The sequence below is a fragment of the Apodemus sylvaticus genome, chromosome 12 (genome assembly GCF_947179515.1).
Source record: "Apodemus sylvaticus chromosome 12, mApoSyl1.1, whole genome shotgun sequence".
Classification (NCBI taxonomy): domain Eukaryota; kingdom Metazoa; phylum Chordata; class Mammalia; order Rodentia; family Muridae; genus Apodemus; species Apodemus sylvaticus.
Window position 1 is genome coordinate 66081793 of NC_067483.1, and position 18539 is coordinate 66100331.

The window sequence follows — 18539 nt, forward strand, 5'->3', positions numbered from 1 at the left end:
ACAAGAAACCCACCTCAGTGACAAAGACAGTCACTACCTCAGAGTCAAGTGTTGGAAAACAATTTCCAAGCAATGATCCCAAGAAACAAGCTGCAGTAGCCATTCTTATATTGGATAAAATCGACTTTCAACCAAAAGTTTTCAAAAAAGATAAGGAGAGACAGTTCATACTAGTCAAAGGAAAACTCTACCAAGATGAACTCTCAATTGTGAACATCTATGCTCCAAATACAAGGGCACCCACATTCATAAGAGAAAATTTACTAAAGCTGAAGGTACATATTGCACCCCACACAGTTATAGTGGGAGACTTCAACACCCCACTCTCAACAAGGGACAAATCATGAAAACAGAAACTAAGCAGAGGCACAGTAAAACTAAAGTTATGGACCAAAGGGATCTAACATATCTATAGAACATTCCATCCAGAAGCAAAAGAATATACTTTCTTCTCAGCACCCCATAATACCATCTCCAAAATTGACCATATAATTGGTCACAAAACAGGCCTCAACAGATTTAGGAATATTGAAATAATTCCATGCACCCTATCAAATCACCACGGTCTTAAGTTCAAACAAAAACAATGGAAAACACACATAAACATGGATGTTGAACACTGCTCTACTAAATGATAATTTGGTCAAGAAAGAAATAAAGAAATTAAAGACTTTTTAGAATTTAATGAAAATTGGTTCAAATCATACCAAAACTTATGGGACACAATGAAAGCAGTCCTAAGAGGAAAATTCATAGTGCTAAGTGCCTCCAAAAAGAAATGGAGAGAGCTTACACTAGCAGCTTGACAAAACACCTGAAATCTATAGAGCAAAAAGAAACAAATACACCTAAGAGGAGTAGACTGCAGTAAATCACCAAACTCAGGGCTGAAATCAACCAAATAGAAACAAAAGGAATTATGAACCAACAAAACCAGGTTCTTTGAGAAAATCAGTAAGATAGATAAAACCTTAGCCAGACTAATCAGAGCAATTTATTAATTTGGGCAGTGCCCAAATTAGTAAAATTAGAAATGAAAAGGGATACATAACAACAGATCTTCACACTGGTATGGATCAGAGAGGCAACACCAGCTACAGAGCAATATCCCGAGTTTAACATCACTCGGGACACAGCATGCCAGGTTTCTGCCTGCGCCCAAGGCCTGGGCAGCTCTGCGGATCTTCTGTGTGCCAGCCCTGTCATGGGACGTTTGTCCTGCAGAGTGACCAGCACTTGGAAGGAGTCTGCACAACCTCTGCCATCTTCACTTTGGAAAGGACCAGACAGGCAACATCAGGTATACAGAGACAACCTGAGCATAACATTGTTTGAGGCAAGGCACACCAGGGCTCCAACGGCACACAAGAATAGGGCAGCCCATCAGCAAGCTATGCCAGGGGGAACCCAGTCATCAAGAGGTGTGGGAATAGCCTTACAGGCTCACAGGAGGTTCAAACACCAGCGAGTAACAATAGGTCCAACTAACACCAGAGATAACCAGATGGCAAAAGGCAAATGTGTGAATGGGCAGAGGGAAGAGGGCTTATGGGACTTATGTGGAGAGGGGAATCGGGAAAGGGGAAATCATTTGGAATATAAACAAAGAATATAGAAAAAAATGAAATAAAATAAAATAAACCCCCAAAGCTGGAAATTCAAAAAATCATCAGATCCTACTACAAAAGCTTATACTCAACAAAATAGGAAAATCTGAATGAAATAGATACTTTTTAAGACACATACCAGGTGTCAATGTTAAAACAGGATCAGATAAAACATTTAATGCTCCCATAAGTGCTGAGCAAATAGAAGCGGTCATTAACTGTCTCCCAATCAAAAGAAGCCAGGAGCAGATGTGTTTGGTGGGGAATTCTATCAGATCTTCAAAGAAGACCTAATACCGATACTCTTCAAACTATTCCACAAAATAGAAACACAAGGAACACTACCCAATTCATTCTATGAAGCTACAATAATGCTTATACCTATGTCAAACAAAGACCAAACAAGGAAGGAGTACTTCAGACCAATTCCCCTTATGAACATTGATGCAAGAATACTCAATAAAATTCTTGCCAACCGAATCCAAGAATAATAAAAACAATAATTCACCATGATCAAGTACGCTTCATCCCAGGGATGCAGGGATGGTTCAATATTTGGAAATCCATCAACATAATCCACTATACAAACTCAAAGAAAAACCTCCATGATCATTTTGTTACATGCTGAAAAGTCATTTGACAAAATTCAGCATCCCTTCATGTCTTGGAGAAATCAGGAATTCAAGGCCCATACCAAAACATAGTAAAAGCAATATACAGCAAACCAGTAGCCAACATTAAACTAAATGGAGAAAATCTTGAAGCAATACCACTAAAATCAGGGACTAGACAAGGCTGCCCAATCTCTCCCAATCTATTCAATATAATACTTGAAGTTCTAGCTAAAGCAATTAGACAAAAAAAAGAGATCAAAGGGATACAAATTGGAAATATTACTATTTGCATATCAAAATTCCAAATCAGTTCTTCACAGAGCTAGAAAGAGCAATCTGCAAATTCATTTGGAATAACAAAAAACCCAGGATAGTGAAAAATATTCTTCACAACAAAAGAACCTCTGGGGGAATCACCATCCCTGACCTTAAGCTCTACTACAGAGCAATAGTGATTAAAAACAAAACAAAACAAAACCCCATATGTTATTGGTACAGAGATAGGCAAGAAGATCAATGGAATAGAATTGAAGACCCAGAAATGAACCCACACACCTACAGTCATTTGATATTTGAGTAAGGAGCTAAAAACATCCAGTGGAAAAAAGACAGCATTTTTAACAAATGGTGCTGGATCAACTGGAGGACAGCATGTAGAAAAAATGCAAATCTACCCATTCTTATCTCCTTGTACAATGCTCAAGTCCCAATGGATCAAGGACCTCCACATAAAACCAGATACACTGAAGCTTATAGAGGAGAAAGTGAAGAAGAGCCTTGAACACATGGACACAGGGGAAAATTCCTGAACATAACACCAATGGCTTATGCTCTAAGAACAAGAATCTACAAATGGGACTTTATAAAATTGCAAAGCTTCTGTAAGACAAAGGACACTGTCAATAGGACAAAACAGCAACCAACAGCTTGGGAAAATATCTCTACCAATCCTAATTCGATAAAGGGCTAATATCCAATATATACAAAGAACTCAAGAAGTTAGACTCCAGAAAGTCAAATAACCCTATTAAAAATGGGGCACAGAAACAGAGAATTCTCAACTGAGGAAACTTAAATGACTGAGAGTCACCTAAAGAAATGTTCAGCATCCTTAGTTATCAGGGAAATGCAAATCAAAACAACCCTGAGAGTCTACCTCATATCAGTCAGAATGGCTAAGATCAACACTCAGGGGACAGCAGATGCTGGCGAGGATGTGAAGAAAGAGGAACACTCCTCCATTGCGGGTGGGATTGCAAGCTGGTACAACCACTCTGGAAACCAGTTTGGCAGTTCCTCAGAAAACTGGACATAGTACTACTTGAGGACCCTGCTATACTACTCCTGGGCATATACCCAGAAGATGCTCCAACATGTAATAAGGACACATGTTCCACTATGCCATAGCAGCCTTATTTATAATAGCCAGAAGCTGGAAAGAACCCAGATGTCCTTCAACAGAGGAATAGATACAGAAAATGTGGTATATTTACACAATGGAGTACTATTCAGCTATTAAAAACAATGAATTCATGAAATTCTTAGGCAAAATGGATGGAACTAGAAAGTGTCATCCTGAATGGGGTAACCCAACCACAAAAGAACACACATGGTATGCACTCGCTGATAAGTGGCTATTAGCCCAAAAGTTCAGAATATCCAAGATACAACTCACAGGTCACAAGAAGCTCAAGAAGAAGGAAGACCAAATGGATACTTTGATCCTTCTTGGATGGAAGCCCCATGGGAAAACGATGGTGTTGGCCAAGCAGGCCCCCAGGGCTCCCAGGGACATCAAACAAGTGTTACACATGGTTCCAGCCACAACTGTGTTGGAGGAATGCCTTGTCGGGCATTGGTGGGAGGAGAGGTCCTTGGTCCTACGAAGGCTAGATAGATGCCCCACCTTGAGGAAATCTGGGGGGGGGGGAAGGGGGATAGGTGAGAGTGAGTTGGGCAGAGGGGCATCTTCTTGGAGGCAGGGGGAGATGGGTTGAAGGTTTTGTGGGAGGGGAAACTGGGAAAGGGTATAACATTTGAAATGTAAATGAAGAATATATTAAAAAAAATTAAAAAACCCAGAAATTTGGGTAAGTAGACTAAAGGAGAAGAAGGTAGATCTAAGAGGAATTGTGGGAAAAAGGAAAAATATGATCAAAAGACACTGTACAAAGATCATCAAAGAAAAATAAAAGCTTTGAGAAAAATAAATTTAATGTAGTTCATAAAATATAAAAAAACAAGGAAAGAGGTAGAATTAACTATAATACTGTATTTCATCCAATGGGGATACTTAAAATGTTACCATTTGAATTTTAACCAATATAAAATGATTGATGAGATATTAGCATTCTTTTTGTATCCCAATTAAGCATTTAATAAATGCATTTTTACTTAAATCTCTTTTTAATATTTGCCTTTTACTTCAACCTCATATTCATTGTTGGAAAAGTCAATTCATCTATCAAAGCTATTCCAAACTTTCAAGTTATACTTAAAGTTTTTTTCCTAACAGCTAAATTGAGTTTCAGTTTGAAAATGAAATTATGTTAATTACATTAGGATAAATACTGAACATCTTAGCTGTATACAACACATTTTGAAGTCTTAAGTGCCATATGTGTCAGATGATAGGTGGACAACACGTACCAAGAAAAATCAACTTATAAATGAGGGCTGCTCAAACTCTCAGAGCCTTCCTCAGTGCTCAGCCTGATAGTCTTCTATCTGGAACCAAGTGGGTTAAACAATTTGCTTGGCTTGTTTTTGCCTTGTGTATTAGGGTGTCTCTAGGTGAAACACAGCTGAGATTCAGAAATGATGCCCTTGGAGAATACTACAGATTATCCAGCCAACGAATGCAAACAGAAGCTAAAGTACGTTTTGACATGGAACCTTGTGAGACACACTAGCAGGGAATCACTGCCTCTAGGTTAAGCTGTTTCAATATGGCTACCAAGTTTAGGAGGATGGTCCTGCACCACTTTCTGCTAAACACACACAGGCAAGTGATATCCCAAGGCTCTATGGTGGCCACAATGGAAGAACAAGGGTGGGAGAAGAGAGCTAGTACCCTGAGGAAGAGCTAGGAGGAACAAGGACAAATAAGTGGGATTTATAAATTTAATGATCTCTGCTGTATTCAGATGGGAAAGAACATTTAGTGTTTATGCTTTATTGTGATAGAATAGGATTATAGCATTCCTGCGAATCTCAAAAGACCAACAAGATAAACAATGTTCAGTGATCGATTGTTGGATGGAACCCCACAAAAGGCTAGAGAATTGAATGTATATTTCCTCTTCTGAGAAACTGAAAAACGGACCATCTTAATAATATGCAGAATTTGGCAATGCATCACACTTTGCCTCCCAGATTTCTACTCCCAGCAGCTTTAGGTAAGTATAGGTTAGATGAGTATGAAGGATATGTTAGATGAGGATTGACCAACCACCCTAGGTATCCTAGGACAGGATATACATCCATACTAAACTTGAACACGTTCCAGGCAAATCAGATGAGTTCATTCCTTAGATTGGTAACACGGGCCATTAGAAAAATGACTATAGAAGGAAGCAAAGGAGTAATTTTATCTTTTCCTTGATTACGTTTACAGAAGAGCTGTGAGTAGGCCAAATGAGTAACTCCCTTTCTTTAAATCACATTCAGTTAATAAAACTAAACAAGTAGACCATGGTCCAAATTATATCCTTCTTTAGTAATATTTAACCATGATCTATAGAAATTCCTCCCCTACTTCACTGCCCTGCAGTTCTTCACTGAGGCCTTAAGGGGGCCCCAGAGAAACATCCCTGCATCTCAACACTCGGGGGAAACCAATGTGAAGTAGTGAAAAATTCCTTTAGCACTATGCAGAGATACTAGTGACCTCTTAAGACCCCAGAATTTCCATACAGTCCTCTCTTCTGTGCATTTTTAAGTTGAGTCAAGCTCACTCTGAGGTTGAGCCTCTTAGAGCTGGGGAGTGCGACCTGTCTCACATGTGACTCACCTTTCTACCTTTCCATCTCCACAGTAAGGGCCTCCATGAATATGACTCAGAGGAGGTGAAGCTTCTCCGAGTTCCCCTCCAGCTTCCGCCTGAACTTGGTACTGATACAGCTGCCCGGGGCTGACCTCCCTGTGGAAACCAATGAGATTATGAACTCAACAGCTGCAAAGTGGCACATTCTTTGTTGGTTCACATGAGTTTAAGGAAACTAATGTGTCAATTGTCTGAAACAAAGATAAATAAATGCTCAATCCTATGAACAGCCTCGAGTTTCAGTATAAATGTATTTCTATGGGCCCCATATGTTCACTAGTAAATGTATTAGAGTAAGTGCCTGATGAGTTAACACTTAATATAATAGTGCTAGAGAAAGTAGGAGGATGCCAGGTGATGTTTTGAACCAAGGAAATATAGAACAACTATTAAAAAATCAGCAAGATATATTTCTAACATGATCAACTAAGTGAAGATTAGAATTTCAGTGTGTGGACTCAGTCGAGTCCTTTCTTGAGTTTGTGGACCGCAGTTTTCTTAAAAGACAATTCTTGCCTTGGAAAGACTGGAAGAAGTATTTCATAGAAGTAAGCACACAACTCAATACTACTTGGAAGAAGTAAAACCTTCCAATTTAAAACATACTAAATTGGCCTCTAAATGCCAAGAATAGAGTTGGTACAGTTGACTTGAAAGATTGAAGGAATGTATCCGACTCTCTGGTCCCTAGTGCTTTGATGAAGTGGTGAGTGTATGACACAAGACATTGATTTAGTAGTAAAAAAAGCTCATGAATGGGGCTGCAGGTTTTGAAAATGAATTCTTTCTCATCTTAATATTATCCAGTGATTGGCCACCCAACTCAAGATAGGGTGCAAGTATTTAGGAGGACATGATCTCGATGAATTATAAGAACTGCCAGGAGTGGGCAGTGAGAATTTCCAGCCAAGATTCTCATTTTCCTTAACAGACTCTTTAAAGCAACCACAGAGTCACCACCCTACAATCTGATGTAGCAACCAGCAAACAGAAAATGTCTTGGGGTTTCCAAAATACCTTTAAAATCTTCTATACTGGCATTTGGGTATTTTAATAGGAAAGACACCTAAATATTAAAGACTCTTAAATTTTCAAATTAGTTTTCCCTTTTGAGAAAGAAATCCTCTCCTGAGAGAGTCAGATGTTGTTTTTAAAGCAAACTCAATTTTATTCCAATCAATGTTGGTGGTTGATTCTTTATTGGGTGGTTTCTTTTTGTCCAACCATGCTTAAATGTCTTATACTGCTCTGTGGCTGGCAAAAGAAATGGATGGAAATGTTGTGTGTTTATTTTTATCAAGGGGAAAAATACAACAGCAGGTAACTTAGGCCTCCCATGAGCTGAGTCTGTGAAGGGCAGTGTTCTACAAAGGAAAGAGAAAAGTATCAGTTGGAAATGGATTTTGAATCCTAGGATGTCCATCTATTAGCTCTGAAACCAAGTAGAAGCCAAGCCTTAGTTTTCTATCTATAAAACAGGATATTGTTGGCTTTAAATATTTATGTGTAGATATCATTATAAAATAAACATATCAACTGCCAAACTGCAGAATCTAAATCATGCTAATTTTTCTTTCTAATTCATCTGAATTCTACTTGCTTTTACTTTTTACCCATTTTTTCAACCTTCTGGTGTTAAAAAAGAGAACGACCAAGGAAAGAAGACTATGCTGGAGCTCAGAGTGGATATTTTCTTCCAGGTTTTATAGCTGTGGTAGATTGTCAAAGATCTATCCCAGCCGAGATGCACACCTGTATCATTTGTGTGACCCCCTGTCTCTCCTTTAAAGAAAAGGTGTTTTATCATTTGAATTTGGAATTTTACATGTAACATTGTCAAGAGGAATTCGTATCAGAGACTTGAAAATTACAAGTAATGGGGCGCTTACTCTCCTTGCTTTTAGGAACTCCCCCCAGAAGTAGCCATTCACTCATGAGAAGAAGCCTAGATAGTGCTTGAGTAGTCATGAGGAAAAGAGTCCTCACAGCCATGCCCACTGTCTCAGCTGAGGGTTTCAGTGTATGCATGATGTGATCCTGGGATCAAGCAAGCAAACCAAAGCATATCATCTAGTCCGTGCATAGAATAATGAAAAAAGCTTACTATTATAATCTGATTATTTCTAATGTGGTAAAAATTAACTAATGTGACCCCTCTGATAAAGCTATTTTACTCTCTTATGCCCTGCATGCAATCTCTGAGGAGACTCTCAAGTGGGGGGATTTGTCTTTCACTATATCAGGATCTAAGGCAGACATGAAATTCTTAACCTAGTCTGCATCTCCAACACTGAGCCCACTGTGCTAGAAGCACAATAGAACTCACCAAGTGTAGAAGGAATGACATTAAATAGAATAAATAAAAACTAGGATCAAAAGAGAAGAAAGGAAAAAATGAAATTTAAAAAGAAAGGAAGAAATAAAATATACATTATGGATGAATCATGAAGCTGTGTTTAACATGTGAAAGACCCATGACCTTTTAGTGTAGCTATGGAAGAACTTACTATAACTTGAAAATTAGGGAAACCATGCTAATTATTAGAAAGCTACAAGAAGGAATCCAAAATAAAATTGCCACAAGACAGAAAAATCTGATTCTGGTCAACTTCAGTATTGATTTCATTCACTCAACTTAAATACCTCATGCACTAATTTCCCCATTACCATAATGATGACAGTCAAAATACTTGCTTTCCCTTTTCTGTGAAATATTTCTTCTTCATTTTATATATGTCACTTAGGATAAACTCTCCCCTGAACTTCTGAACTCTCTTCCAACTAAAGCACTGATTATTAAAAAGTGGAAGCAGAAATAACCAGACTGAAATAAAGTCCCCAGAAGTCTCATGATACGGAAGTTCTGTTGCCCAACTTACGTATCTATGAATTTTCTATGTGGATGTGTCACCACCATGGGCAAGCCACTGGAAAAAGGAGGCTCTCGGAGAACCTGGTAATTCATAGGCCTGCATCCAGAACACAAAGAACTATTGGGCCGAGAGGTCAAGAGAGCAGCATCAATTTCCATTCGTTCATCGAAGGTGTAGACTTTCGCTCCCACAACCTTCTCATCCACGTGGAGTTTGATGGTAAGCGGTACATCACAAAAAGTATTTAGAGGCCCAAGGTGCATAGATTGTTTGTGTTCTAGCAAGATCTCTATGTCAAAGAATGCCTTGGAAGAGTTCACCGAGAGGTAAGTGACCCAAAGGGTGAGAGTATCCGCTTGGACTGGGTATTGAAAAAGCAGCTCCAAGCTACAGCCTTCTGCTGGACAGGGCACGGTCATATTCATGTGGTTCAGGTGAAGCTCAGGACTCCAGGCCTGCAAGCTAGGCTCACATGGCTGATCGACATCAGGAGGCCCTGGGGAGATGAGAGAAAAGATGTGTGAGGAACCACCATTAAAATCATGCAAAGGAGCAGTCCCTATCAGCAGACAGAAAGATGAAGGAGATTTTGGAATTCTTATAGGAAGCTCATCATTTTGTGGATTGTCTCTTAAGTGCTCTTCAGGATGAAAGTGTAGAAGTAAAATTGTCTGTTCCCACTACTCTCTCACTTGCACACTGCCCATGGAGAGTTGAAACCTAATAGGATAATGCAGTCACAGATGGAAACATAAGGCTAATGCAGAGAATTAAGCTCTGTCCTTAGGAACAAAAATTGAGCAGAGAATTATCTACAATTAGTTTATTAATAACTATGCTACATTAACATTTCTAAAGCCCAATGCTGATTTCAATTTATTGTTATGCTCTTTCCGGTTCTCAACACTAAATTTTTATTTCCTGAGTTCCCACCTTGGCACTCTGACAATTAGCTAAACTTTAAATTATGCACTGTGATTTCTATTACAGTTCAAGTACTTCTATGCAGGCAGGTGACTACATGCAGGAAAACAGGAAATACAAACCCATATGATAGAACAGGAAAATCTAGAACTCATCAGCCAAGCAAAAATATAAGGAGGGAAAAATATCAACTATCCCAATATATCCAAATATATTGCAGTCATCTCAGGGAAAATAATCCATATGAGTATCCTTTTCTTTTATGTCACATGAGAGAAATTAAACTAAAAGTATTAAACAAGGAATAGCCATAATGAGGCTCTACTAGACACTGCACAAGAAGCTGTAAGTCTTGATTTTTCTTATTTATAAATAAAATTTATAAATGGCTCAGTGGTTAAGAGCACTGACTGCTCTTCCACAGTCCTGAGTTCAATTCCCAGCAACCACATGGTGGCTCACAACCATCTGTAATAGGATCTGATGCCCTCTTCTGGTGTGTCTGAAGATAGCTACAGTATACTCATATACATAAAAAACAAAAACAAAAAACAACAACAAAAAAACCCAAACAACTTCTTTAAAAAAATGACCTGGTCATTTGGTCCTCTAAGGCAAAAGTAAGCCAATTTTACTTAGCAGAATTTTCCAGTGGTAATCTCTAAATACTAGCAAATCCAAGGTCCCCATAGTCTAGTCAGCAGAAGCACTTTCTGTCAAAAGTTTATTAGGATCTCAAGTGAAATATGGAATAGAAGCCCAGAGGTTGACTTAGTTTGTTTCAGGGTACAAGAATTTGTAACCATAACTTCAAATTCCCTTTCTCTTTGTCAGATAGCTTTGAACTTTCCCCCAAATTAAAAGGAAAACAGTTCTGCTCAAGGAGTCAGACTTCGCTAAAGTCCTAGCATGGAGGAGTTTGCCATAGAAAGGGCTTTGCTTGGACCACCATTCTCCAACCCTGTGAGTTTCACATCCGCTTTCTATCCTTCCCTCAAATCTCTGTTTTGAAAAGACATGATTGGTCCTATCAATCACCTCCCCTTGATCTTTCCCCTTGAGGCCCAATCACTTGCATAACTGTGAGCCCAAGGTGACATAAGGTGGTCATTGTAGACTTGCGGGTCATTTTTGATCTGTTTTCTTCTTGTCACAATCAAGGCTGAAAAATAATTCAAATATACTGTTTCCAAAACAACCTTTCTTAGTAGTTTTGTGGATCTTAATAACCTCCAAAGGGCAGGGATGTTCAGAAGATAATAATTAGGTGAATATCAAAAATAATGTGGAAGAGCCAGGCATAATAGCACTCTCCTTTAATCCCAGAGGCAGAGGCAGGTGGAGCTTTGATCTGGAGGCCAGCTTGGTCTATAGAATGAGTTCTAAGACATCCAGGGGTACACCACCACCACCACCACCACCACAACAACAACAACAACAAGTTCACAGCCAAACAAGCAAGCAAAAGAGCAAAAGATGGTGAAGGCAGAAGTGAGAACCTTTAGCCTGAAGTCCTGGAAGCTGTGTCAATAGACGTTTCAGCATGGGCCATGAAAAGACTCATGTTGAAATTTGTCTTCCAGCTCCTGATGTACATATGTGAGTGAGTATGAGGCTGTTAGATAACTCGGGGGAGGGACAGGAAATGAAATAACGAAAAACATCTTCTCCCTTCTAGAGCCTAGCTTAGATCACATTCAAAGCACAACCAGTACCAGTGATTAATGGACTCATAAAATAGTGTAGATGAGAACGATCCGTGTGGAACACCTAGTCCACCCTGCCCCCACCCAGCCTTGCTCAGCCAGTGCATGAGTGTTCTTAGCAATGTGTTCTCTATTACTCTTCTGATAGAGAGGCGTAAGCAGTTAGCTTACAGCATCATGCATCAAAGTTGTTCACGGACCAGTAGACACACATAGAATTTCTGGCCCCAGCTCATCCTGAGATGGGCTGAGTTCCCAGTCCCTCTGTGTTAAATCTACATCCTTGCAGCCTTGGCACATTATGCCGAGGCAGGACATTCAGCATACAGAAGCACTGGCCATATTTTCAAGACCCTGGGGATATTCAGCAAACCCTCCCATACCCACATGCAAAACCACACAAACATATGCCACTTCTTCATTGACCATTGCCCATGCTCAGTGGCCACTAAAATATTAGTCAAAAGTCCATGGTACTTTACCCACAGCCTCCTCTGGAGTCCAGTAGCCTGAAGAGTCACACACCCGCCCAGAGGACGCCTTGTATACATACTGACGGAATGTCCCATCTTCAGTGCAGGCACCACACATACTGTCAGGGGCCCTAGGAAGAGGAAATGTGAAGAAGAGGTGTTATTATGCTGAATTAAAGCCCATGGGGACAAGTGGACATACGTATCATTACAACCCTGGTTCTTCTTCTGTGGACCTCAACTTTGTGAAAATTTGCAAGACACGAGAAATCTCAAAATCAGGAAAGAGAAAAGTTTAACAGAGTCATAAAGGAGTCCATGAGACACAAGGGAGCTCTTGTCCTAGAATCATTTCTGAACCAACACAAAACCCCTTTCTTATTCAGCAAATAAGTGTCAGGATGCATAGAGAACCCATACCTGCCCACTAAAACAATGCTTTTCCAAGTGAAGTGACTGGCTATATGTGCTATGATTTTCTTCTTTTTGAATTGGATATTTTCTTTATTTACATTTCAAATGTTTTCCCCTTTCCAGGTCTCCCCTTGGGAAACCTCCTATTCCATCTCCCCTCCCCTGCCTCTATGAGGGTGCTCCCCCACACACCCTCTCCCATCCTCCCACCCTGGCATTCCCCTACATTGGGTCATCCTTAAACCCCTTCTTTTAGCTGCACACATAAGATAAAGTATAAAGTGTAGTGGCATTTGATTCTCCATTGCCCACAGCAATTGATCACAATTCCTTATCAACACAGGATGGTATTGCAAGCCAGCTCGAGTCTTAGCTGCTTCAGTTCTTTCCTAAGCATTATAATCTAGCACACACCCCACCACACAGTGCTCCAAATACTCCGTGCCCATCTCGCTGCTCCATGAAATACATGTTCTCATAGTGATCAAATGGACTTTTTAAACATCCTTGCTCCTACTGTACTTATTCAATCCTGGCCTTCAGAGGGCTGCATAACCTTCCTCCTCTGAGAGTCTGGTACACACTTCACTGTACACAACCCCTATAGTTTGCCCCTTTCTCAGGACACTGCTGGTTTGTTACAAATTTATATCCATCCTCCTTTGACTTCTGGGCCTGTAAGTATATTTCAGTCTGCTCAGTTCTAATGTTACTAAGAATCAGCTCATGACTTCATTCAGCCAACCCTTTGTAAGGATGTCTATGAGATAATTTAGTCTACAAGATTTTACAGGCTACATCTGGAGTAACAAGAACATGTAGAGATAACTATAGTAAGTAATAAGGACCAACTGCTTTCTGAGACTTTTCTCTCTCCTCTGTCCTCTCTGTCCATCTTCTCTCCTTTTTCTCTTCTCTCTCTGCCTCTCTCTCTGTTTCTGTTTCTCTTCTCTCTCCTCTCTCTCTCTCTCTCTCTCTCTCTCTCTCTCTCTCTCTCTCTCTCTCTCTCTCTCTCTCTCTTATATTTGGAGTCTTCTCAGAAGCCCAGCTGTGAACAGCATATCTGAATTGCTAGCTTCAAATCAAGGTAGTAAATTAAAAAAATATGACTAGCAGATTAGTATTTATAATACACTAATGAAACTGTATTATTAAACAAAAGCCATAATTATGACAGGCCCCCATCTATTATGCACCTTACATACCTGAGCCTGTAGTTTTCGTAACTTCTTTCTAATCCCTGTGATGATACCATGCTTACAAATGAGAAAGCTGGAACTCAGAAAGCCTTAAGTCAGTTGCCCAATGTCACAAATTCCTTAATTCTTTTGAGCAAGCTCCCAGACACTATCTAGTGTTGTATTTTGGCAGCTAAAAGGTGCAGTTAAGACCCAGCCTCTCATTCCCTCAGTGCTCATTGTAATGTGGACACAATTCCAAGCCACATTTCCCTGATGCATTTGCCCTTGTGCAGCAGCTCCAGAGTGCGTAGCTGGGGCTCCTCTCTGACACAAGGATTCCAAATACCTACAAGGGTGGAGTAAACATTACTCCAGGCATGACACAAATTGCTGGGCATGTGACGCGAGTCTCTCCAACACACGTGCTAGGAGGCCTCAAAACTGCAGCCCACCTAGCTGAGAAAAGGAAGCAAATTGCCGTCTTTTCCGCCAGCAGACTCTCAGCCAGCCAGTTCTGATGTCTGCTTTATCGTAACGTTTGTACCAGAGAGAGAATTGAAAGATTAAATTGTTTACACGTGTTACGTAAACTGATGTAAAACTAGGGTTTGCATGTACCCACAGAGGACTTACTGTTCAGCTGGTCCTGCCAGAGCGCCACAAGGTCACACTTGCAGGAAGATGATTCTTATACACATTGCATAGATGTATGCTGAGTCACCAAAGGAGCCCATGAAAATCTGGGCGCTGATGACAAGGCAGACTATTTTGTAGCACTGTGAGTGCTAAATGATGTCATGACAAAGCAGAAGTCAAGGAATGAGGATTTCAAGAAACTGTGAACATCGCTTTGAAGAAGAATCCCCTGGCTTTAGAATATCCTCAGCTCTCCTTATCTGTCCCAAACCTCAGGCTTTCATTAAATCCAGAGAGCCTGAGGACATGCTCCGGGACCATCTGCGAAGGGAGGCTGGACCTAGATGCCCACAGTAAAGTGTTGTCCAAAGAAGACTCACTATCCAGTGGTCCTACGCCATTAAGTGTGTGGCTAGCACAAAGTGGACCTAAGGGGATATTTTTTTAAAATTGTAAAGGCCACAAATTTGGGGACATGAAAAAGATGAGGGTAGATCTGGAAGGAGTCAGTGGGAAGAGTGAGTGGGACTATGGCCAACTTTCATTATATGAAATTCTCAAATAAAATATTATATTAAGAAAAATAAAGGAGTAGGTGTCTGCCTGCTAAATGGAAAAACTGAAAATTCAAAGTATTCATCTAGTCTGCACTCCTCCCTTCTGGATCTCCCCCTGGGTCACCTGTTGCGGGGTCTTGAGCCAGCCCCATATGTCCCCCACTCACAGGCAAGAGTGGTGCTTACTGTAAGGATTTCATTAAACAAGTGAAGCCAGATACCACAGTGTCTCCTACACTGCAGGACTGACGGGAAAGCAGTTTCCTTATTATTGAGCATCTGGGTGTAGGCTTCTAGAAAGCAAAGTCTACACGGGTCAAAGGTGCCTTTTCACTTAAACCATATTCCCTATTGTCACATCAGATATCTATCTATCTATCTATCTATCTTATTGTAAAGAATTTCCTGAGATTAGGTTCTACAAGTAAGCAAAGGAAGAATGACAATTGGCTTCAGGCATCGTGATTTTCTTCTATGAGTATGCATTGTTTACTAGGGCAGTCAAAGACAAAAACACTAGCTGCCAGTAGAGGGGGCAGACAGAAACAGATGAAGACAGTTTCAGAGAATGGCCATGAGGCGGAACACAGCAACAGTATTAGAAATGCTGGCTTCAGTTTATATGCCCCTACAGTTTCTCTCCACCGCCCCCCCCCCCAGAACTAAAAGAACATGATCTGCTTCCCCTTCCCCAATCACCACTGTCCAATAAGGAAACTTTACCCTGCAGAGGAACAGCTGGCTAAGACAGGCAATGCCAGGCCAGTTCTGCCAGGCTACTCATGTGGAGTAAGCACACATGATGTTCCTCTGGTTCCCATGAGAGCCCCTTTGCCCTGCTAAGGAGTTGAGCCCAGAGCAGACACAGAAGGTGGGGTTTTTCCCCCAACCTCCCCACCCCCATCCCCTTTTGTAATAGTTCAAAACCAGTGGAGCACTTCTCACCTGTCATACACAACTCCACTGATAGGAGGCAGCCAATGGATAGTGAGGGACTTGTGGGTTTGCCCAATAACCATGGGTGGTATGGGTATGGGGGTGGGCTTTTGGCTTTCTCTCCATTGCTGGTATACGAGGTCCAAGTAGCAATGCATCCGGGCCACTTGGTTGGGGGTGAAGTTGTCAGTGCACTCGTCATCTGTGGAGACAAAAAAACAAAAACAAACAAACAAACAAACAAAACAAAAAAAAGGATATGGAGGCTTGTAACCTGTACCAGTGCACATAGGCAAGACAGATTTCACTCTGTTCTTGCTATCCCTAGCATGATGCATCTTGCATTTATTAGACTCAGAAATCACTAGACTCTGTAAAGAAATGAATTCTTCTCTAGAAAGAAAGCTTGCTTTTCTCACAAGCAAGGTTGTTACTATACTCTCAGGTTGTCATGAAGTCACAGGATTTTCCTAAGCCAATGGTTCTTACCCTTCCTAGTGCTGTGAACCCTTAACACACTTCCTCATGTTGTGGCGATTCCCAACCAGAAAATTGTTTCGTTGCTACTTCATAACTGTAATTTTCTGCTGTTATGAGTTGTAATGTAAATATGACATACAATAAAGGGGTTGTGATCCACATATAGAGAACCACTGTCCTAAACTGATAGTTACCTACTGAGCACAACACAAGGTGGCAGGGTTTCAGCAGAGCGTCTCCTCACTTGTGTGTGGAATTGCCTACTTCTGCTACATAGCCCTGTGACCTTACTGAAGGAGGGTGAGTATTCACTGGAGTTGCTCAGTGGAGAGGAAGCTGAAATGTCAAAGAAGCTTCACGAATGGGAATGATGTCCCCAGTCTTAATGTCAGAGGCAGCGAAACCCCTGGGTTCATTATACATTTCATAAGGTTGAAAAAGAATGATCTTGGTTTCAAACACTTCTCTATTTAGAGTAGACCAACCCCAGTTCTGCTTCTCAACCACACTTGTCTCTACCACACTTAAGGGTAGCAGGTACTTAAAAAGTCTCTTCTCCTAGACTCTGTATCTACAAAACCATCTATTTATTCCTCACTGAGGGAGACAGAGGTGTTGGTGCTTATGAATTCAATTCATTGTTGACAACAATAAAATTTGGAGAGAAACATCTTAAGAGGCCACGGGCAGACATAGGTAGCTCATTGTTATTTCTTACCTTTGAAGCCATGAGCAGGAGCTGATAGTTTCCCTTTTATAAAGACACAGAACTAAAAAGTTACCTTCTTTCACCACTGGAGTAGGTGATCAAATCAACAGAGTTGTCTGTTTTAATTATAATTATGCCCATCATTAAAATAATACTTATTACTACTTTTGCCAGAAATAAGGAAGGTCTGAGACACAAGCAAGAGGCATGATCCAGATGATGACCCCAAGATAAACAAGACCGCACAATGTAGTTTACACCAGATCCAACAAGGCACCATTTTAAAAATGAAATAGTATGATTTTGGGCACAGTACATGGAAGGTCTGCTAAGAGTCAATTTTGTGTTAGAAGAGAATCTGATTTTTTACATAGTATAAGATAAAGGGGGGTTGGTGCTTCACTTGATCAAGTCAGCTTGTTCACTATCTGTAAAAGTAATGAAGGGATGTCTCCATCCAGAGCTCTGTCATTCATCACTATCAGACTAGAGAGCCTTCAGGGTACATGCTTCAATGAGAATCATGACATTGCAAAAACTGAAACGATCTCAAGAGGGTTTCTGACTTTGTCCCATTTTATTCAAGACATAAACATGTTTTACTTTCAAGCTCTCATGGAAGAGAATCCAGTCAACCAGACCCTGTAACAGATCAGTATTTTATCAAACTTCAAACAAACACATGAAAAATATAGTAATACTCAACATAAAGTATACTTCTACTCTGTGACACGAATCTTCCCTAAACTACACCCTACCAATTCCCAAAGATATTAAAGGATCTTAACTGGAAACAAACACATCAGGTCTGTGGTGTTACCTGTGTAGCTCATGTAGTTATTGAATGGAGCCCCTGGAAAGCGGGTGAAGCCACAGGTATCATTAGCTGGCTCTGGGTCCCGACATAGCTTGCTCTTGGGTGTGGGAGCAGTGTCAGCACACAGGTCTCCTGTCTCCATGGATGGCACTGTCTCTCTACAGGGGTCGTCACAGGATTCTCTTTCACTGACTCCTTTGAATACATGGTAGAGTCCCAGAACGTGCCCCACCTCGTGGATCATGATGTTGGTGTGGCCAAGCATGCCATAATAGGTTGGGTTGAGGACAACACCACCTGCAATGGAAAGTTGGGAAAACATCTTTGAAAAAAAAAATGAACAGCAGCCACCCTTAGTTATGCCTTTGACAAACACCAAACAGTCCATCTCAATCTCTATGAAAATAGTTTATAATTAACATAGTGGCATCTCATTATGTTCTATGGACACCTTCAGAACTAATCAGCAGGTATTTCTCGATCATTGTGTCTTTATACTGACCAAACACATCTGTATGAGAGGGGCAAGATCCTCAGCCCCAGATAAAAATTAAATCACTCAGGAGA

The 18539-nt window shown here is 40.6% G+C and overlaps 1 protein-coding gene across 1 annotated transcript in view; it reads right to left on the reverse strand.

Moving 5' to 3' along the window:
* Positions 1-18539, reverse strand: part of Pappa2 (pappalysin 2) — a 262109-nt gene that overhangs the window by 141564 nt on the left and 102006 nt on the right. The window contains exons 4-8 of the mRNA XM_052199928.1: positions 17976-18269; positions 15976-16168; positions 12252-12373; positions 9146-9635; positions 6234-6362 (exon numbers count right to left, since the gene is read on the reverse strand). Of these exons, the coding sequence (XP_052055888.1) occupies positions 6234-6362; positions 9146-9635; positions 12252-12373; positions 15976-16168; positions 17976-18269 (1228 nt within the window). The remainder of the gene's footprint in view (positions 1-6233; positions 6363-9145; positions 9636-12251; positions 12374-15975; positions 16169-17975; positions 18270-18539) is intronic.